At 40.9% G+C, this 23,699-nt stretch overlaps 1 protein-coding gene across 1 annotated transcript; it reads right to left on the bottom strand.

Moving 5' to 3' along the window:
* Positions 1-991: 991 nt before the first annotated feature.
* WEE2 (WEE2 oocyte meiosis inhibiting kinase) lies at positions 992-23,385 on the bottom strand. The gene is made up of 11 exons (XM_060108584.1): positions 23,032-23,385; positions 17,908-18,104; positions 15,867-15,918; positions 13,670-13,842; positions 11,985-12,106; positions 6,509-6,655; positions 5,735-5,842; positions 5,517-5,602; positions 4,578-4,748; positions 2,784-2,926; positions 992-1,148 (listed from the first exon to the last, which is right to left on the bottom strand). The coding sequence occupies exons 1-11, from the start codon at positions 23,383-23,385 to the stop codon at positions 992-994; spliced, it is 1,710 nt and encodes a 569-aa protein (XP_059964567.1).
* Between the last annotated feature and the right edge of the window lie 314 nt (positions 23,386-23,699).

Below are 23,699 nucleotides of genomic sequence, written 5' to 3'. Positions count from 1 at the left end.
CTATCTACTCATGGTTTCCAACGTAAATTTCTTATTCTTTGTTAGTTACATATTTATAAAGACGAGTGCTTTACTCATATTTGGCTTTGGACAAGATAAAAACCTTTATTTACAAACATTCTATTCCTTTAAAAATATATATACAGAGTAAAGGATTTGGATAAAATAAGTTAAATCACAGGAAGCAAAGCCAACTTTGTTAAAATCAAGGAGAAATTGGTGACAACCAGAGAATCAAAACCAGTTATAACAGTTACAAGAGGCTCAAAGCAAATAGATTGAGGAACAACAAACCACATCAAATTTCCCTTGAACCCTCTACCCAGTGGTTTTGTTCTACAAGTTAATAGCCAGCTCAGAAATTTGAAGTTATGTAGAGTCTTATTTCTACCCACCTCATATGGTGGTGAAGTCATTTACTTAATAAATACAACATCAGGGAAAGGGGTTGGCTCCATTCAGAGAATGCAGTAAGAAAACTACTTGCTCAAAGTGGCTGAAAATTCCTTGAGGAATAAAATCATCTAACCTGGGAAATGTTGTTGAAATCCAGGCACACTTGCTTGTAAGCTGTTACCTCAACTCAAAACAAAATTGAATTCCTTTCTGTTTGCCCGGACAGTCCCTGGGATCCTTGATAGGTAGGTAGGCAGCCTCATAGTCCACAGGCTGCACAAAGGGCTGCTTTCAGTTCAGAAGTCCATGCTTTTCCATTGTGCATCAACAAATCTAAGAAGTGAATGAACTGTTGACAGGTGGTGTTAGGAATGTAGCAAGAGAGAAGAGAAATGGCTACCAATGATAATACCTACGACCATTGCTGCTAGGAAGTCTTGATAGCTGTAGGATCTTGGCTGAAAACGCTAAATTAGGAGTGGCTTTTGAAATCTTTGGGCACCCAAGTCTGTCAGTTTCTCCCTTTACAAGAGAAAGGTTGACACAGTCGGTATCTATTTTGGGGATAAAAGGTGAGTTGGTGTGAAAGGAGTTCTTACGGGGAAGACTGTCCCCAGGTGAAGCTTGAAGACTTGGCACTCTTTCCTCCCACCAGGCGTTTGGTGCTTCTTGATCCCGTGGGGGTCCCAGAGACCCCAGGGACACTGTGGCATTCCTTGGGGGACTGGGCCTGCTGGGCTTCTTTCAGTTCTCTGGAATTAAAGAGGAAAAATGTACGCTACTTAGTTCTAAATTAGAGATAATATTTATGATCAAAACTGATATAGATGTGGCATGGACATACATACACTACCAAATGTAAAATAGATGGCTAGGGGGAAGCAGCCGCATAGCACAGGGAGATCAGCTCGGTGCTTTGTGACCACCTAGAGGGGTGGGATAGGGAGGGTGGGAGGGAGACGCAAGAGGGAAGAGATATGGGGATATATGTATATGTATAGCTGGTTCACTTTGTTATAAAGCAGAAACTAACATACTATTGTAAAGCAATTATACTCCAATAAAGATGTTTTTAAAAAATTAAATTTAAAATTTTCTAAAAAGTGAAAAAAAACTGATATAGATTTTTCTTTTTATTTCAGTATTTATAGAAACAAGCCTGAACTATACACGGAATAGAAAATTAGCTCCTGTGATTATCTTAAAAAATGGCTACCTCACACGTGCCTCAACACACAGCAGGCTTGGCTTACTGAATTCTACTGATTGGGGCATAAATGGTCTTTAAAATTAAAGAAAAATAAGAGAACAACTCTAGAGGCTATATACAAAAGCTCCAGGGGTCCGTGAAGCACAGCCCATGGGTCAAATCTGGCCTGCCACCTGTTTCTGTAAATAAAGTCTTACTGGAACTCAGCCATTCCCATTCATTTGTATATGGTCTATGGCCACTTTCACATCACTCCAGTAGAGCTGAGTCGTTGCAGCTAAGATTATATGGCCCACAAAGGGTGAAATACTATCTCGTTCTTACAGAAAAGTATGCCAACCCCTGGTCTAGACAATTTCAAAAAGCAAAAAAATATTGAGTTGCTTATTAGGAAGGATTACCTGACTAAAGGCTCAGTTAGAGCTTCCACAGCTCATTGCCAAGAAATCACTTGGGGGACTTTTCAAACTAATCATTTTAAGATGGGTTGTGCATCCAAAAGAAACTGGACCTCTAAGTTTATTCTAGACAAGGACCATTTTTCATCTGCTTTTATATTTTCAACAGTTCACAGTATGTAATAATTACTTTAAAATGCCTTCAGAACCGTGCTCAAACATCACTTCCTGACCTTTATAATACCAAGCCCACCCTATCTAATTAATTAATTTGTTAAATGAAGGAATAGATTAATAAATAAATGCCTGCATGAATACAAGCTTACATGCATAAGTAATAGGACTGCTTCCTTTGGCTTGGAAAAATACTTCTTTCTCTAAACATTTGCCAAGACAGAATATGTGCCTGCCCCCAAGATTTAATGGATTTCTAATAGATATCTTCCCTCTTTAACTATGGTTATCTTATATCGGGTGATCATCCACCAGTTACTTTAAAACTCTGGTCACTCAGAATCCTGCTAATTTTTCTTTACCAGTTGTATTTCCTTGTATTCATTTGCATTGACTGGAATTTTCTCTCTCAAGCCATCTAGTCATGGAGCATCCAGCCCCTTGTTACAAAGAGCCCCATGCTACTAGCCTCTTTGTGGGCAGGGGTCCCTGTGTCATACTGTTGGATTCCACTTGAATCCATAGAGAAGACACATCAGACCAGTCATGTCACTGTGAGTAGTACATAAATAGATTCTTTCTCAACTCCAGCGTCCAAAATCTACCTTTCCAGTGTGGCTGTCTTGAACTTTTCCAAGTTCAACTGCTGCTGAAGCTCTTCTGTTTTCCCCAGAGAGGGACAGAGAACTCGACTTTTGGCCAGAGCTGCTGCAGAAGGTCTCTCTGCTGGATCGGGGTGGATCATGTTCTGATGAGGTAGGACCAAAAAGGAGGAAATAGAACCTTCACTGTTGGGAAAATTCTCCCCACCCAAGCCAACTCCAACCCAGGTTCTGCTGGTGGATTTTGTGAAACTCGTTTCTCCTTTGTACAAAGGGAATAAATAAATGAAAACTTAGCTCCACCTGGGACAGGAATATCATCCTTATCTGGTAGCATCAGTCATCCATACCTTTGAGTTGTCCTTAAGTATCATATTTTAGAGCTGGATGAATGATGAACCAGCTTAATTGCCTTAATTTTAAGCAGGAAGAAACTGAGGTCCTGAGATAAAAAGTGGCTTGTCTAAGTTATTGACAGGACCAAGACTAAAACTCGGGTTACCCAACTCCTAGTTCAGCTCACTTTCTACCATAACGTGCTCATTTTTCACTTAAAATTAATTAAGGATATCCCACCATGACAGTATTCCTACAGCATTTATCTTCAGGTAGAGGATGTGTATAGCCTAAAATGACTGGAATACAGTAGAAAATACCTAATATATGGAAATTAGTAGTGTCGAATAATGAAGAAAACACTGACCTTTCCATTTGGGGAGCAACGTTCAGAGCCAGCTCCACCACTTATTATGTAGCCTTGAGCAAGTCACGTACCTTTGCTGAAACTCAGTCTCCCTTTCCTATATTTAGGATAGTGATATTCACCTTCTGGACTATTGTGAGAATTAAATGAATTAACATATGCGTATTACCTAGCACAGGGACAGCACTGAGGTACTCAGAATCAACTAAATCTAAGAGCAATTTACACACAGAAATAGGTGATTAGACTATGAACCGAAGACCACTGTGAGGAAAGGTTTGTCTTCTTTCAGGGAAGCAGAAGTGAGGAAGGACAAGTTTGGAACTAAATTTGAAGTGTTCAGGTAAACTGTGAAACTCAAATTTAATCTCCAAGAGAGTAGATATTTCTAAGGCTATTTTAGGGATTCTAACCATTCCGGTTCCTTAAGCCATGAAGCAAGTCTTACATATACATTGCTTTTCTAGTATAATTCTAGTTTCTTGACAGTGTAGGTATTTTTGTACCTCTCTTTGTTTCAACATAATACCTTCCTTTCCTTGTCCCTTCACATACTCAGGTATCATTAAGGACAAGGAACACATAGATTCCTAAATTAACATTATGCCTTTCTTCTGCTCAAATAACTAGTGGGATTGTCAGTTATCCATTAATAAAGTAACTTATATTTCCTCTATACACACAAAATTCAATTTTTTGAGTAATTTCACTGTTACCATTGACAGTAGTTAAAACCCTGAAATAGGAGCCTAAGAGCAGGTTTGATTTTGGAATTAATCAATTATCGAAAGTGAAATACAAGTCAAGGAACTGCTCTGAGTCTTGGTTTCCTCATCTGCCCACCTCGCAGGGTTATTAGGAAAGGTAAATGAAAAATACACTAGGATTTTTAAACTACAACAAAAGGTTTTCATGATATGCTCTAAGTTTCCTAGAGAACCTTTCAGTCTGTCCTGTTTTTTCTGGGCTTCCTAGTCCTGCTTCCTTTCCCTTCTGTCGATGGCACCACCATTTCCTTTTTCTCACCTATTTGCCATTACATTTTTTAAAAAACAGACATTTCTGTCCTCTCTTCATTTCATTAGAGACGCCACCTTGAGTAGTTGGTGAAATCCTTTGGAGAGCTCCTGAGGAACGTCTGGAAGGTTCCCCTCACGGATGTGATGCCACGCCGCACCATTGGTAGGTAATGACTCTGCTCCCGCGGCCACTGCAATGGTCAATCCCAAGGCAAATATGTCTGCTTTAGGAAGGTGCTGATAATTCTTCAAAACAGAAGACAGGAAGTTCGCCAGTTAGTTCGCCAAGTGAAGTGAGTCTAGACTAAAACACAACTGGTAAGAGAGATTCATTTGAATGCACATGAACTTAAACAGACGCAGTGGGCAAGGTTATAGCTGCTGTGGTTAGTGGTCTATCTCTAGGGAAGACAGAACACAGCACAAATCCACTTGATTAGCAATGCCCTGCCCCAGAGAGTCTGAGGCAGAATCTCAGCGCCATTTTGCTCTCTCAGGCTCAAAGAGGCTTGAAGCATAGATTGACTGATCACAGATAGGAAAGACTCCTCTTTTTCCCCCCTGATTATTATCCTGTAGAAACTTATACCCTTTTCCTAGGCCAGACTCACAGACATCTTAGAAGGTGAGCAATAAGTGAAGGTCATTCCAATGACCAAAGCTGGAAGTGCTATCAAAAGGATAGTAGCATGATAAAGATGGGTTTGACCAATAATGGCTTCCTTCCTACTAGGAAATCCATAAATTTAAGAATTCTAAGAAGTATTAGAAACAGTAAAGGACCTTCACAAAAAATAATAAAAATTTTGATTAACCCATGCTTGAGCCAGCTTTCCCCACGCTTTTTTTTGCAAAAGTTTCTCTCCTATCTTTGGTCTCCATTCTGGATAGAAAAAGGATAATATAAATTTAAATTATAAATATATACTTTTCATTTCTTGCACTGTCAACGTTCATTTGAGACTCAAAATGTTCAATGGATTATAAAATACCCTCCATTTCCCTAATCTATACCTCTTGCAAAATCTCATTAGCCAGGAAGCGACTATCTCCCTCTTCCACTTTGGGCTTGCTTATTGATGTCACATGACCCAAGTCACCTAAAAAAAGAAAAAAAGAAATAGAGTTCTTGAAAAGCATGTCTTTCTTAAAACTGGAATAAATGGAGCAGAATTGTCCGCATAAATTTTATAGGATCATAGTATACCAATCAGGTTACAAGACAGACTCACCAATTTTATACATCACATTGGCAGAGAGAAACCAATCAGCTTCATTTTCAATCTCTTCTGGGACTACTGGAGAGTCACTTTGCATCTTATGACATATGAAGATGTTACCTGAAAAAATACAGAATTGTCGTTAAGTAATGAATCCTAAACTTTTTCACCCGAGATTCTTTTCTGTAAATAACATTTCAGTCACCCTCCTTTTCTGTGTGCATGTAACAAGGCTACCAAGGTTTCTTTTCTTCCATGGAATCTCTCACACTACTTCTGAACAGCTGAGTGATTGATAATACCTATTTCAGTGAAACTTAAACCTCAAACATACTCCATCCTCTGAAGAGGCTGGTGGCCTCAAAACAAAGAAATAATCAAAACCACAAAATAGTAACCACATTTCCTCGCATTTCACATTAATGAGTGCCTAAACCATTCATTGCTGCTCACTTCGATCAGGGCTGAGTTAGAAAGAGTTAGAGCATCAGCTGTAAAAAGTCAAGATGCAGCCAATATGCTGTCACTTATCTATGAGGTAAATTAAACACTTATTTTCATACTTTTGCTTCACTATCTGGGAGTCTTTACTCTCTGTCCTCTAGGCCCAGGGGGGAAATGGCTAAAGCTCTTTAACTGAAATTTGGGCAGGGAAGGGGGAAAGGGGAACTGATGAAAGGGATTCTGCCAGCAAACAGCATCTTTGACACTTGATAGACACGCAGGCATAGATTCTGACAACAGTGGGGAAAGAACTAAATACCGCCGGAGGAGAGCTGTACTGACTAGGTTTGATGTCCAGGTGTGCCATGCCAGAGTTGTGGATGTACTTAAGCCCAAGGGAAATCTGTAGAAGGATGTCTTTGAGTTTGCACTCTTGGAAATGATTGCCAGACTTTGCATTTTCAGATATAGCAGCTTGCAAGCTCCCACCTGGGAAAGAAAAACAGGGAGTAGCCCCACAAAATGAGAGAAAAGGTATGAATCTTATAAACGAAAGCATAGTACGTATTCAATAAATTCCTCATGAGTGAACGCAGTCCAGCAAGTATAAACTGCTTCAGTGTGAGTTTGAAACATAAGATCTGCTCCCTGTCTATACCATAGACATATTGGAAAGAGGAATTAAGGGCCTTTAAAGAGGAAAAGAAAATGCCATATCCTAGGTATCCAATATGTGGCCCTATTGCTTTGAGTATGCCCCAACTAACATTTTTAAAGTTTTACCTAGTTATTAACCAGAAGGCCAATCATCCCTAGTCATGTAGCTACTATGATGTTGATGAATAATTCCATGTTGGTATCAAGCTAGTAATTATAGGCCATTAGTAATTTTAATGTAATTGGCTTCAAGTTTCATTCCATTAAAATATATATCATGAAATAAGAACATGTAATGATTGCTGATCCAAGGAAAATATAAAACCTCCATATACACCTAAACCCTATTTGAGCCACCATGTTTGTATATCAACTATTTATCATTGTTATCAATAAAAAGATAAGGCCCCGGCTCATCTGACTACCTGATCTTAGATGCCCCTATCCTAAGGTATTAGAATGCTTCTGAACCCTTTGTTTCATTAATTAGCATTTGTTGGCAGCCTCTTCAGTCAAATTAGAGACTCCTGGGACCCCCCCCTGTCAGAAAGCCCACAGCTCTACACTCCAAGTATGTATCAGAACAGGAGGATCTGAGATGGTAACTGTACTTTTAAGGAAATCGATATTTTAAAGTATCTATGTAAAACTGAATTTAAAGCTTGAGCTGCCATGTGAAAATAAGTTCAGAAAGCAGAATTCAGCCCCTTTCAGAAACACAAAAAGAGCTAAAGTAAAGGTTATTTTTTTTCCCCTGGGAGTCTTCTTAGGAAAGAATTTATGGACTGTTAAAGACATTAATTAGAAAGGAAGATTAAGTAAAGAAACAGTGCGTTGTGCTTGTTAAACGTGCAGTCACCTCAATACCAAGTTTGCGGATAAGGTTATGAGCTGTGACAAAGCCCCCGGGTCCCCACTAGCCCGGGTGTTCCTTTAGGACAGGGCCCACAGCTCTTTCATCTTCACTGTGCCAAGGTCTGGCATGTAGTAAGTATTTCCTGAACTGAATGTCTATTCTGGCAACAGAGGGAAAAGAAAGGCTGAGTCAAGGACCCTATGAAAGGTATGGAAAGAAAGAAGCATCCTAGGTAACTTAGGATCCACTTAATATGTTCCTTTAGATTATAAGCAGAGGTATTTCTAATCCCCTGAAGAGCTGCAGATATTTAGTAAGGGTAACTAGACCAGTGCTAGCAGCACTTTTAGTTACTCAGAATCTCTATAGGTAATATTAAAGATAGCCAAGAGGTAATTAGAAGAGTAGGGGTTACTGGAAAGTAATCATTTATACGACTGTATTAGAATATCCTTATTTTGCTACAGCTAAAGCTGATTGTCCACACACTCTTATAGAAGAGCATAGTTAACTGTTCTTTACTAAATAGTATTAACAAGGAAGCGTGTGTTTATAGACATAGCAATACTGAATGAGTGTAAACTTAAGTCCTCCTAATCTCACCCAGCTGCACTGGAGCCTTAGCTCTGTAACCCAAGGCTCCCCGCTGGAGTTGGCTCCTGCCAGCATGGTGCCCTAGGAGGAAACAGCCAGCTCCTGGCAGCTCTTTTCAAACCACCTTTGTGAGAGGAGTTGCTGAATTCCTTCCTTTAGATAAAATAAAGATACTCGCCCTACTTGGCAGGAAAAAAAAAAAAAAAAACTTAAGAAAAATATATCCATGTTTTCCTGTCTGCTCGTGAGGCCTAACTGATACCGAAACAAATAAATAGCAAATGCCTTCCAACAATGAAATGCAAAAAGCAGACCAACAATTCAACAGGATATTGTGTTCATACATTTGTATTCTCACAATCTTGATTTTAAGTTGCTACCAACAACACAAAGCATATTTTCCTGCTGGTAGAGTTGTTCCTTACTTGGTGGAAAAATATAACCAGTATTCATGGTGTTCCACAGAAGACACAGACTTCTGGATGTCACATCACTTGAGCAAGTATGAGAACCACCGTTCTAGGGGAACATGCCCAGTAAAACTTCTGTGACAGAGATGTCAAAAGAAAATACTGCCTTTAGGGAGAGATTAATCATCCAGTCCTGAATTGGTTAGAATCCTGGTTGTTGCAGAATCAGCCTGCTACCAGAAAACCTTCAGATTTCTGAGGCTGGCCCAGAGGTGGCTTGTAGGGGATCTTGGCTAGGGTGGCAGAGAAGGAGGGAACTTTTGATTAGTTCAGGGTTCAGGAGGGACAGGAGGGGAAATCAGATGACTGTTAGCCTCTAATAGTTAAAATCTAAGTTATCAAAATCATCTAACTTATAATCAGAGTTAAAACCATAAGCGTACATGTTCCAGCCGGACTGCTATGAGAGGCTAGGGGTGAGGGGTGAGGGTGGGCATGGGGAAACAGGGCATAAGGATGAAGAGGTGAGAAAGAGGGAGAGGATGCAGTGGGGAGGGAGTGGAAGGAATGAGGCACTGACTACTGTACTTCTTCACACATACTTTGGGCTTATTATCCTCTACTTAGAGCCATCAAGCAAAGCCTCAACATGGATTATCCTTAACTACAAACAAGGTATAAGGACATGCTTTATTTTCCATGATCAGTTCACATATGAAAGGTTCAATGTATGTGAATTACATTTTGCTAAATCACAGTCCCATTTTAATTGGCAAGTGTTGAGTGAAGTTGGTGAGCCTCCATGATGAACAAACAATGATTCCCCATAATCTATCCCATCTAGTCAGACTCACTGCCTGGCTTTCACAACCCACTGCAGTCTTCCCACCCTTTACCTTGCTGATCTTATTTCCTCCTGTAGGGTCATCTCAGGCCTGTTAGTCTCCTTACCATCTGCTAGGCCAGACCGGTTCCCAGCACGGTGCTCTTAGCCTGCCTGCTGTTCCCCTAACTGGGTGGTCTTCCTTCTCCTTGCCTAAACTCTAGTAATCCTTCTGCAAGGTCTCATTCAAGTCTTACCTCCTTTATGAGATTTTCTGCGGATATGCTAATGACAAGTATTATCAAGTTCTTACTCTGTATTGGGACTTGATATTGTGCTAGCGTTTGACATATATTGTTGTTAATTTTCAAACTACTCCCTTAAGTAAATATTACTGTCTCTTTACTCATTGAGATTAAATAACATCCCAGTGATCCTACAACTACTATGGGACAGAACTGGATTTTTTTTGGGGGGGGGGGGTACGCGGGCCTCTCACTGTTGTGGCCTCTCCCGTTGCGGAGCACAGGCTCTGGACGCGCAGGCTCAGCGGACATGGCTCATGGGCCCAGCCACTCCGCGGCATGTGGGATCTTCCCAGACCGGGGCACGAACCCGTGTCCCCTGCATCGGCAGGCGGACTCCCAACCACTGCGCCACCAGGGAAGCCCCAGAGCTGGATTTTGAACCCAGGTCTGCCTGACTTTAAAGCCCAGGCCCATCCCACCACATGGCCTCAAGCTCACATTCATCCGCTCTGAATGCTTTGTATCCACAGTTGTACCATATGGCTTTGCATCAGATTGTCTCTTTTGTATTCACTTTAACAGAGCAGATGGAATAAAGCTCCTTGAAGATAAGGACTTACTTACCTTATCTCACGCTACAGTATTTCTCACCCTAGAGCTTAATACAGTGTTGAGCCTATAGAAGGTATTCAAATGTTGAAAAGAATTAGAAGGTGATTTGTAATAGATCACTTCATCTTATTCTTTTTGAAAATTTGAAACTTTTACATTGCCCCAGTTAAAATTTACATTGCCTGCAGGTTAAAATTAGTTGTGTTTCACTTTATTAATTTTTTAATTTAATATTCTCTTTGTTAGTAGCTGAATGTCATGGAAATAAAATCAATCTTCTTTATAGAGAGAGGGAAGAGAGAAAAAGAATAGGGAATCTCAGGTTATGATAAGAGGAAATTAAGAAGAGAAGATGATACGAAAGTCTCAACCTCTCAATCACAAGTATAAGCAAAGGGTCCATTTTTTAATCCCAAAGAAACTATTAGAAAAAGGGATTTGGGGTGAGCTTATTAAGAAAAAAAACTCATGAAGTTCACAGGTAAGGCTATGAGAAAATCAGGCTATAAGGAAACAATAAGGGAAATGCCAAATCATTATTTTATAGGATATGTCTTCTATACCATTTTCTATGTTTTTAGCAACTCGTAATGTTATTTACTTACCTACTTATAAAATCAATCATGTATACGGTGATGAAGCTTTATCACTGATCACTGTCCTCAAAAGCCAGGCTGGACGTACATACTCAGGGCTATCCAGTGGTCATTAAACTTACCCAAAGACAGACTGTACTATTAAAGAAGCTCAGGGTGGGTGTATATGTTGGGGGGGATGCCGTTATCCAATATTACTGCTGCTAAAATATGAATTGCAAAATATGGATGCATCCTAAAATGATGGCAAGCTTCTATTCAACTGGTAGCACTTTTCTACTTTACCACTGAACATTTTGATGAAAATGTATTTCCGAGAATAACAATACACAGCTACTGTTATGTCACCCCTTAATCATAGATTAGAAATATCATGGATTAGAAATATGTTAATCCAAAGGACCACTCTTATAATTTAAGTAGCCCAGAAAAAAAAGGTTTTACTGGTTACGGTGTATATATGGTCCTGAAGGACCTAGGAGAACATATCTGAAGTCACTAAGTTTCAGTCCCAGCACCCCACCCCATGCCCTTACTCTCCTGAGAATACTTAAAGCTCAAAGGTAAGAAGCAGCAAGAAACATGAACAATCCCCAAACACAGGAATCCACTTCAAAATTAATCCAAATTTGGCTCTATAAGTTTACCATCCCTTCCCCAAAATCATAGGGACTATGGCTTACATCTTTTAGAATACCTAGTAAATGGTAAAAGGATGATTTACCATTCAAACCACCAGGGTGAAAGTGTTCTCTTTAAGTATTAAAGTGTGAAGGATGTGATAGCTTCTGTGTATTAGCTGTGCATCAGCTTTGAAAGAAATACGTAACAGCATAAGCCTGAAATTCCTTTCCAGCTCAACTCATTTTCTCCAGCTCTCTGTTTCCAAACAAAACAGTAGTACAGACTTTTAGGTATGACTCTAATATACCTGCCATGAACTACAAGAAGGAGGCAAAGATTTTTTTCTGAGGACTTAAAAGTTCATCGCCCTCTCCAGAGATATTAGACCACGTACTTACCATTGCAATATTCATTCTGGATGATCATGTGGTCATCTTCTGCCCAAGCAGAGTAGTAACGTACCACATGGGGGTGGTGCCCAAGCACCGCATGAGCATAAACTTCATGCATAGCCAAATTCCTAAGAGACGGAAAAGCACTGAGAAAATTGCATCAAGATAATAGACATACAAAGGTTTTTAAAAGACAAGCTATGAGGCATTATTAACAATGGCAGAACATTTACTGAGTGCTCACTGCTTGCTTACTATTTTATCACATTTAATGTTTGTAACGCCTCAGTATGATATAGTGGCAAGGATTAAGGCCTTAGAAAGTTAAGTGACTGACCCAAAGTCAAGCTGGTGATAGTAGATCTAAGACCAGAACCTTGGTTGTCCTGGACCAAAGTCCATGGTGTTTTGATTGAACATGACATATGTAGAGAGGAATCCTAGGTGGTTATTACCTCAGCAGCAGACCTGCTTTAATTCTTTTTTTTAAATAAACAAACTTATTTATATATTTTTTATTTATTTATGGCTGTGTTGGGTCTTCATTGCTGTGCACGGGCTTTCTTTAGTTGTGGTGAGTGGGGGCTACACTTTGTTGCAGTGTGCGGGCTTCTCATTGTTGTGGCTTCTCTTGTTGCGAAGCACACGCTCTAGGCGCGCAAGCTTCAGTAGTTGTGGCACGTGAGCTCAGTAGTTATGGCTTGTGGGCTCTAGAGCTCAGGCTCAGTAGTTGTGGTGCACAGGCTTAGTTGCTCTGCGGCATGTGGGATCTTCCCAGGCCAGGGCTCGAACCTGCGTCCCTGCATTGGCAGGCAGATTCTTAACTACTGCGCCACCAGGGAAGCCCAGACCTGCTTTGATTCTTATTTTCACTGTATCACCATCTAAAAACCCTGATGGGCTTAAGAAGAAATGGACTTGATTGTGGATATTGTGATGGGCCCTCTACCTTCCCTATGAAGGCTAAACAATCATTATAGTCAATATTAAACTCAGCCAGTATGATGTAGTCACAGGGACAGTCTTGGGGGCAGATATTCATTATGCAATAGGAAATTCAACACAAAAAAAGCAAAATATAGTACTTGATCAATTTCATTATTCAAATGAATTCCAAAGACTGATGTCAGATTCAGCATTTTAGTATTATATTCCCCAGAGTTCATAAAAAGCAATGGCTGAATCTGAAAATATTTGTTTTCCTTGTGGAAAGGAAGAACTTTTGAACATTTAGTTCTGGGAATGAAATTTAAATTTTTGTTAGTTTTTCCTTGCTTACAAGGAAGGAAACTTTGAAACTTGACTATTGAATTTATTATTAATGCAAAGTAGAGATAACCAGTGAGTTAATAATAACTTGGTAATATTTCTGATGAACTAAACAGGCACCAGAAGATCATTCCATAAATCTATTCGTTAAAAAAAAAACAGTAAGACCAGTAGTAAAAGCCACAAGAATTACAAAAAACAAAACAAAAACACAACATGATCCCAAATGCTCATGGTATATTTCAGGAAATAACTTATCTCTGATCTTGAAAATTCAGAAAGGTTATGAATGTGAGACAACTTTCAGAGGGTCAGGGTGGGGGTAGTGATTAAAAAAAAGTAGCAAATGACATCAGTGCCCTGATTCAAAATGCTTTGACAAATCCAAGTGTGTATTTCTAGTACATTTTAAAGGTACTCACTCATCTGATGATCCTACCAAAGGTTTCGTGGAGCGTTTTATTGCATAAACACATCCATCCAGCCTCTTAATGCACTTGTAGACCGTACCAAATTCCCCAACCCCGATTTTTTCCACCTCCAAGAATTCTTTTTCATAGCGGGAAGCCATGTTGGTTTCTCGTAGAACACATCTCTGAAATATTTCAGTAAAAAAAATAATTCTCCCTAACATATTGTGAGAATAAAATTAAGGCATATTATTCCTAAATTTCTCTAAGTTTTCAAAAAGACTTTTGAGGCAAATCCATCAATATTCTTGGTGACAAACGCCTCTGCAACCCTGCCACAATTGCTGACTACCTTCTCTGTGTTCTTTATAACCTGTCATACAACTCTGTACTGACATTTCTCTTTGCTACAGTATTACATCTTTTTCTATACTATTTCCTCTGTCTGGCCATACTCTTCTTCCCTATATGTGCCTAGAGGGGACACCTCACTCACAGCCAGAGCTACTGTCCTTAGCTGAAGGAGTGGGTGGGCTCTTGGAGGAGGATGTTAAACAAAGAGAATACCTCTCTTTGACTCTTGTTTACTTGTCTCACACTCTGGCTGCTGATGTTTCATCTCAAGTTGAATAAACATACTGTGTTCAGTTTGCTTCCCAAAAAATCTTAGTCTGGAGAACAAAATTGTCAAATTGATTATTTCAGAATGTGTGCTCAGATATAGCAACCACTCCCACTACTGGCCAACTAGCAACATCACTCATTGCTCTGCTAGTAAATAACTCGAGCAAGTCACTGAACTCCTTTATCAGTTTTCTCATTTGTAAGATGAGGATCATAGCAACTATGCCTCAGGGTCCTGTCAAACATCACATGAGAATTATATATGTTACAAATGTATATATATATATAATTCTCAGTAAATGGTGGCTATGATGACAAAAATATACAGAGATTTATATGAATCTCAATCCAAGCTGATTCGTCTCTGTGAACTCATTTTTTCCCAATATCCTCCTTAGCAAGAATTTTTGCCATCCAACTTTAAGTGCTTAAAATATCTTGACTCTTACTAGCTCTTCATTTTCAACATGCAGTCCCAGCCTGTCTTCATCAACAAGATCTATAATTTCCCTTGCCCTTAGCCAGTCTCAAGCTCTGTTTCCTCCAAGTCTGGATTTGCTAGAGCTACCAGCCCTCTCTCCATCTCCTCTAATAGGAAGATTGTTTTTGCAAAATGATGCTGTAGAATCAGACAAACCTAATTGTTTCCCATGAGGAACCCACACTTTTTTTTTTTTACTATTTTATTTATTTATTTATTTTTTAAACATCTTTATTGGAGTATAGTTGCTTACAATGGTGTGTTAGTTTCTGCTTTATAACAAAGTGAATCAGTTAGGAACCCACACTTCTGATCAGAGGCCTGAAGGTGCTGGTAGTGCTTACCTGCTACCTTACCATCCTCATCTCAGACACCAAGTACCACCTTACCATCCATATCACTCCCTCCCCCTCCCCGACCCTCCCACCTCCCACTTACATGCACTGAACATTATAATGTTATGAAAACATGCCTATGTTCAAGCATCTTAATGGCAATTTAATATTCCACTGACTTTATAATTTACTTGGTCATTCTTCTATTATTGGACATTCAGTACTCCCCCCCCTTTTTTTTTCGCTATTACAGTTAAGGCTGCAACAAACATCTCTGGTGGTAATATTTACAGCATGATTTTCTTAGTTTATATTATCAAATGAGGGCTACTAGATCAACATTATAAAAATCAATGGATACTGACACATTTAAGAGCTAAATTTTACATATAGACCTCTGGCTTTATGCCCTTTTTCTCTGTTTTGTCTTATTCATTTTTGGACCTTAAATATCTTGATTTTCCCTTCACTTCTTCTGGAGTATAGAATTTTCCCCCAGATCAAAGACAGTAGCAGTAGGCTTTAAGAATACTCCAAGGTAATGGTTCAGCAATATATTTGTTAGACATTGTCTGGTAAAGTAACAACTCGCTAAGAATATAGACTCTGATGAGAGCCCAGATAAATTTAGCTGCAAAACATATTTACTACAAGGTGTGTGGAGGGTTGGAGAGGAGAGAAGGGAGAAAGGAGGGAGGCAGGGAGAAAGAAGGAGGCATCAGGATGAAATGACTGTGTCACGACAGCTGGACCAGAGAACTGTGCTCACCTTGGCAGGCAGCCCTTGTTCCACCTTGCCTTCTCCTGGACCAGCTTCCTCACTTGGAAAAAAAAAAGTGATATCAGAGTACGATTAGCACTTATTGAGCCTAGTACTATGCTAGGTTTGGGGACTCTACAAGTAAATAAGACAATTACTTCCCCTCTTCAATCTATATTTGGGCACAGGGATAAACAGAAATTTTCAATGCAAGAACTTAGGACAGGATAAAAACAAGATATCAAGGGATACCATAGACAGCACCCAATTAATTATTTGAAGAGTAAAAGCCTTTCCCAAAAGAGAGGACATGTAAGCTAAGATTCCAAGAATGAGTAGGAACCAGCTAAAAGAAAAGAACAGGGTTTTAGGCAAATGGAACAAGGTATGCTGAGATGCGGATCAAGAGAGTGCACAGAACATATCTGAAACTCTAAGGGCTCTTCACCACCAGTATACATTTCCCCTGCAGCACCCGCCTCCCTTAGAACCCGGCCTGTCTTAGGTTCACAAGCCAACTGTAAGTATAGCAGAATGTGCTCTAATCCTGGCTAAGATGTTTTCAATTACTTTTCATTAAGCTAAGTCTCTGACGGACACCCTCTTTGGCATGAGCAGATGCATCCTGGATCTTTAAGCAAAATTTCAGTTTCTAGATCAGCCAGCTAGGTTCTTCTTCTGGACAAGTACAGGGTAGAAGTGGCAAGTGGAGGACATTACACTCGTGCAAATTAGGTGACACAGGACACTTGTGACTTACATTTAATACTACATTCTAATACTGTATAAAATAACAATGCCACGGTGAAAAAGAGGGGGAAATACCCTCTCAGAATCACTAAGTTATTGTACTAAAATGTCATCACTTTCAGGGCCAGGAATTCAAATCAGCAGTCTTTTCCTGCTAGCTTCAGTGAGAGGTGAAGCCATTCACTCTGAAGGTTTACAAAGAATCCTAAAGAGCTAAAAGCAGTGGAATAGTCAGTAGCAAGAATAGACCAGTGTGCTTGTGCTGAAGTCCTGTTTACTTAAGATCCAGGAAATAGTATTGAGAAAAACCTATTCTGGCTACAAGGCTGATTAATATGTAGTCATGGATTCCAAAAGAACACAGCATATTAACTGTTCTACAGGCTTTTAGATTGTTAGCTGTGCATTTATTTTGCTGAGTACATCTAAGCATAAATGACTGGCCTGTTGTAGAGGTGCTTCCATTCTATAAAAAAGCAGCATGGAGGACACAGTAGAGAAATGTCCCTGAGTAATCTGCATTCTCCTTATTTAGGTGATTTCTACCATTCAGTGGCCTTTGTGGAATAGTGCAGCTGGCTTTCCATTTATTAGCACCTTCAAAAGCAGTACTCTCTTTTTCTCTTCAGCAAGCCTTCCATCACCTGCAGAGAAGTTCAAATCCTTGCTTTATGGCTCTCATCACCAGTCACACCACTAGACTCAAAACAGCAATACACTCTCTGGAATGGGAACTGCACCTTCCCCAACTGCTGGATTCGTAGTAACCAGAGGGGAGCCCTTGAGTGCAGTTCCATAGCCCATTCAACTTCCTAATATAAGACAGATCTACTGCTTACTCTGCCCTGTTCTTTCAAAGAGAAGGCATTTTACGGTACACTTCAGAATGGAAAGGTGTTACGATCTCTGTGACAAAGAAGGTTAAAGCCAGCACTGACATTTAGAAAGGAGGGAATATATATAAACATGGTGTCGACTCATTCAGACAGACTTCTTGTTTATTCTTAATCTTTTTTTTTTTTTTTTTCAGTACGTGGGCCTCATCACTGTTGTGGCCTCTCCCGTTGCAGAGCACAGGCTCCGGATGCGCAGGCTCAGCGGCCATGGCTCACGGGCCCAGCCGCTCCGCGGCATGTGGGATCTTCCCGGACCGGGGCACGAACCCGTGTCCCCTGCATCGGCAGGCGGACTCTCAACCACTGCACCACCAGGGAAGCCCTAATCCTAATCTTTAACACTCCCCCTTCCACTTGGCAATAGTAAGATCAGTTCTCAAAAGTCATAGCAACAGGACACTTACAGGTCGCCTCGGGTTTTCCGCTTGCCGTTGGATTTAAGGAATTGTTTCCTATAGGACTCCGGAGTGAAGGGATTAATATTGATCAGAGCCAGTGAGGTCATCGCATCGGTGAAGGGACCAGGTGTGAGCTTCAGATGCTTAGAGCTTCGGGAGGGGAGCTTCCCTGTTGAAGAGATCCCCGGCTGGCTCACCTGGCCCTGAATGAGGATGACAAAAGACAAATCAGAATGGAGGTAATTTTTAAAAAATGGTTCTGTATCCGTTAGTTAATTAATATTTGAACCAAAGAAAGTTATGGCTGAAAGGGACCTTAGAGGATATCTGGTTCACTGCAAACACTGTAACTGGTTCTCTTATGAAAAATACAGATTCCCAGTCTACCTCTAGATATTTTGATTCCTGGGATCAGCACAGCAATCTGTGCTTTTGTTAAGCTCCACCCTCTTCCCCTGGGCGATTCTGATAGTCAGCTATGAGACCACCAATTCTAGTCCTACCTCTAGCTTTTCAAAGATGACCTTTCAGCTTAAACAAATGAAAATGACTCTAGAAGACCTGGTGCTTATGTTCTCAGACTGTATAGTTAATTTCCCCTCAATTATTCATCCCAATATTTGTTTGGTACCTACTAAGTAGCAGATGCTGGGTTAGGTGCTGAAGGGTCCAGAGGTGAATTCTGGCTCTTAAGGAATGCACAGTCTGTTAATCAGCAGTTCATTGATGTTTCAGAAATAATCACTTTGTAAGGGAAAGATTTCCTAGACTATCTAAACATGGAAAAAGAAGTTTCCAAGTCCACTAAAAATGTAGCACAAATTGAGAAAAGTTCCAGGAAGTGGGGTAAGGAGACTGAAAAGTAATACTCTAAGCCCTTAAGATGCAAGGCTTTGCAGTGGCTACAACTAGCATACCAGTCAATAGGAAAATGTGCAGGGCTTACCACTCCAAGTGGGGTACAGTAAGAGAACATCGGCCTAAAACCTAACCAGAACTAAATCAAACGACATAGGGGAGAAATCAAAGACAAAGAATTCTGATGAGACGGCAGAATGCTATTATGACCTAAGTGCCAGGGGCCAGAGGAATAGCTGGTAATAGATCCTCAAGAGGACAGTAGTAGACACAGGGGCCATGATGTAACCTCACAGTGTAATCATTGCACTGTGAGGCCCTTTGGAAAAGAATTCTATTTTGATATTCTCTGCACATGACGTTTGAGTGTAGAAGCAGAAGCTAGATTACAATATGATTCAGTATATAAAAATGTAATTAAAGAATGTGAGGCTACAAAGAATGGATATTAAACTTACTAATGAATACTCATTATTAGATTAATGATAGAAACAGAAATAAATACTCATTAACTGACTGATAGAAGCAGAAATGAAGGAAGCTATAGAGTCCACATAGTAGCCTAACATTTTTTTAAGTGAAGAAAAATTGACACAGTCAAGAGTTTTGCTGAGGGTTTTACATATGTCTTAGAGTTCAGAGGGTCAACAGCCCTGGGGATATTATCAGACAAAGCCATCAATGACAAACAATTTTCCCATAAGTTTATTGTAAGGGTTGAGTATTGGTTCAAAAGAAATAAACTTATACTATATGACATTTCTCAGTTGTCAATGTGATTCAGGAAATGAATTTAGAATTATAGTAAATCATTTTCTGAAACAATTTTTTTTGTGATGCTGATTATCATATGGAAAATAAAATGCATCTGTCACATATGAAACAGTGGGGCATCCACACCTGGGACGCTGCACATAGTTCCAGTTGCTACAGTTCAAGGACAACAAAAAGGCCTAGAAACTTTTCAGATAAAAGTAAGGAAAAGTATTCCTATCAAGGAAGACTATGAGAATTCCTAGTCTGGAAGTATGAGGGCTGATAGATTTTGTGAACTCCACTTACAATATAGCAAATATATTATGTTAATATGGACTTTATTGCCAAAATGATAGAATTATGAGTAATCCTTTTGAAATCTAAAAGAACACAGCTTGCAACAAGATTTATGAAAGTGAGTTCTGCCTAGAAGTAAAGTAGACTGAAAATTTCTGGAAAGATGACCAGGTTGAGAGTATAAACGTGTTGCAGAGAGTGTAGCTAATTCTATATAAGTAACAGCTCTTACTACAGATGATTAAGAGAAAGGAAATTTGGGGAATAGCTCCTTGACTTCTGAAGATGGTGAGAGGAGAAGGAGGCAACCTCCCACTAAGACACAACATCACAGGGACTGGGAAAGACTTTAAAGGCCCAGTTGGTATAATTAGTTCCCTGATGCTTGAATCCCTGGTACAGTGTTTTTCTACCAAGTGGTCATCAAATAGAGTTGAATGCATTTAGCCCCAGGGACCTTACTGCCTCCTAAGGAAGCTCTTCTATCTCTAGATAATTCTGCTAGGAAGTCCTTATGGGGACCTGAAGTCGTTTCCCATGATTTCTGGTCCTATCCCTCGGGCAAGGCTGAACTAAGCCAATCCTCCTTTCCTCTGCATCCCTATCTTTAGCACAACATTATGAATTATCATCCCCCTGGCCTCTCTCCTCTGACCTTGATCCAAACTATATTTTTCGTAAAGTGTGTACTTTCCCAGTTGCATTTCAAGTTTCCCTCCCAAATGTTGTTTTCTTTCTGTCCCTCAAATCTTGGCATTCTAGGGTCCCTAGCTTGGACCCCTCCTCTTCTTACTCTGGCACACAGACTATGTAAACTTATACACACCCATGGCTTCAACAACTTCCTAAATGCTGATGATATCCAAATATAGATCTCCAACTTAGGTGGTTTTCCTGCATTGCAGAACCACTTATCCAACGATTTACACCACATCTCTTTCTCCAAACCTGTACATCCTCTAAGGTGACCTACCTTGATTCAAGGTACCATCGACTCTGTCAAACAAGCAGGAGACCTCACAACACCCTAGGTCCCTGCTTTTCCCTCAACCCCTCCATCAAGTCAGTTAGCAATTCCTAAGCATCTCTCAACTTATCACTGTCCACCACTATCCAAGTTCAGGCCCTTCTTTTTTCTCACTAGATCTATTATGAATACTGCCCTGCCCCCAGGGTCTCTCCCACTCCATTCCATCCCTCACATGAAGGTCATGATTTTTCAAAACTGCCTCTGACCAAAACCATTTAATGGCTCTCTCAACACTTTCAGGATAAAACCTCAGTGTAGCTGCTACCTACCTACTCTGGGCTCACTGCCAGACCCCTGCCACTCTGAATAACAAGCGGTTTTCCAGGTGTAGCGTGATCTTTCCCCTCCATAGCTTGGTAGATGCTTTTCCCTCAGCCTCGAGCTCTCACTCCCTTCTTTTCCTGGCAAACTGCGACTCATCCTGTAAGACGGCTCTCAAACATTACTTCCTCTGGAAAGGTGTCCTGGATATCTCGAAACTTAATTCCCTACTATTTCTCATCACGCTCTACAAGTCCTCTAGCATACCTGATCTGAACTTTACTTACCGTTGTTGTTTACCTTTATTCATACTTTTTGAGGTAGTGAAGGGTTTGCCAGCAGAAGGTCTGCTAACATATCAAGGTGTTCAATTAAGTTTTCAATGAGTGGATGAAATACACATACTGTGCGTGTCCCCTTGCCTGCTTACTCTTGCTCTGAACTACATGCTCCTAGCCCACTCTCCCCATAATTTCCATGTAGTAAAACCATACCAACTTTCATTGCCCTGCATATGCTTCCTTCACCTTCATTTCTTTCCTGACTACCCACTGAGAAGCGGTCCACCCAGAGAACTCTGACCACTCTTGAATCACCTATCACATAGTATCCGTAGGCACATCTTCCCTGCCAGAGACTGCCTCATGCTCCCAGCCCACAGTGGGTTCTCAGAAAATTAATGGTTAATTGATTGGTTATTGGGACCATTGAAAAACCCACAGACAGACGCATGCGCCTATTGAAGTAGTTTGTCTACCATTCAAACAAGAAGCTTAGTATTTGCTGGTAGTTGTGGTACCCATACTCAGCAGGTACAAAAGAGACCTGCTGGCAGTGACTGTGCTGCCAGAAGCACAGATGTAATAACATGATGATTTAAGCACCTCAAGCTGAGCCAGCAGGAAGCAGAGCTGATTCCAGGCCTAAAGCTCACACACCACGGCACCAGTCTATTAGAGGTAACCCTGCCCCAGTCCTGGCTTTAATAACATGAATGATATAATAGGAGATCAATCACAGCAAGGATAAAGGAATCGGCTTACTTGGGACCTTTACCTATTTGCCACCCTCAGCTTATAAAGGAGTATCAACAAGTTACCTCCTTGTTCACATATAAGAGCCTGTACCTCACTAGACCAAGGAAGGGAGAGGACTTCTTTCTGGAAAGAGCAGCAGCAAAGAGATAAAAAGTATGTTAAATAGTGAATGTGAACATCCTTATATTAGGAAATATTAGTAAATAATCACAGAAAAATAGAGCCAGTTGGCATAATGGCAAGAAAAGTAGACCAAGCCCCAAAGATCATGTTTCTCAGTCCTTTCTCTGCCGTTGGCTGAGCTACAGGCCACTTTCTCTCCTGAGACCTTGGTTTTCTCATAGGTAGAGTACCGGTCAGGCTGTAGATCTCAATATTTTTTCCAGTTCCAATATTCTTTCACTAGGAACTTTTTCCCCACCCAAGATTTATCTGTGGCCTACACCAATGGTTTTAAGAAAACAGCTGGGGGGCTTCCCTGGTGGCGCAGTGGTTGAGAGTCCGCCTGCCGATGCAGGAGACGCGGGTTCGTGCCCCGGTCTGGGAGGATCCCACATGCCGCGGAGCAGCTGGGCCCGTGAGCCGTGGCCGCTGAGCCTGCGCGTCCGGAGCCTGTGCTCCACAAGGGGAGAGGCCACAACAGTGAGAGGCCCGCGTACCAAAAAAAAAAAAAAAAAAAAGACAGCTGGCAAGACACTTAATTCTGTTTCCTGGTAACTTTACACTCTTCTTCATTTTCACCAGGAAATACGTAACTGAAGATAGATAGATACAGCCTGTGAAACAGATCTGTCACACATACATAGGACTGGGCCCTCGTTCTCCGTCCGCGGAACCGAAGGAACACAGACCTCAGCGGCCCGGCTCCCTCCTCCCCAACGATGGACTTACTTTGGGAGTGCAGGGGCCCTCGCAGCGTGGCGGCTTGCCCTTGTCTGGCGGGGCTGGGGTTTCAGGACGTGTGAGAGAGTGTGACACTGGCGTTCTCAGACCCTGACCTGGACTCGTTTGGTCTTTTTCCTGAAATGTGTTGAGGTCACGTACGTTACTAAGGGGAGTTCTGAGAGGCGTAAGCTGTGCCTCCTGAGCAAGTCCTGACTCCTGAACTGCAGACTTCTCTGGGGTTCGGCTCTGGGCCTCCTCGCTCTCTGGTGCTTCCTTCTGCTCTTCATTCTCGTGCTCTTCCTCACAAGAGGAAAAGTTCAATTTCTGCTTCAGTTCTTTGTCCTCAGCGTTGTCACCCATCTCAGCCAAAGAGCTTTACAACCTAGCCAAGAAGGCCTCTCAGCAGAAAACACTACAGAGCTGCAGAAATGAGGAGAAAAGAAAGTAACCTGGCAAGTTCCCTAACTCCAGCCCGGCTTTCCTTCTACCAACTAACAGCTACATGGAGACACACCACTGGTTTATTCACTTAAGTACCACGTATCTGTGTGATCTCAGCTTCTCCTTATTTCCATTCTGATTAAAGAAGCCTCCAGTAACTCGTTGAGCAATTAAATCCAATTATGTATAGAGCTCTTCTGGATATCCCACAGTCTCCCTGCACCCATGTGCAA

This window comes from Mesoplodon densirostris, chromosome 9 (assembly GCF_025265405.1).
Source record: "Mesoplodon densirostris isolate mMesDen1 chromosome 9, mMesDen1 primary haplotype, whole genome shotgun sequence".
NCBI lineage: Eukaryota > Metazoa > Chordata > Mammalia > Artiodactyla > Ziphiidae > Mesoplodon > Mesoplodon densirostris.
Note: the sequence above shows the minus strand (reverse complement) of the source record. Positions and strands in the feature narration are given on the sequence as shown.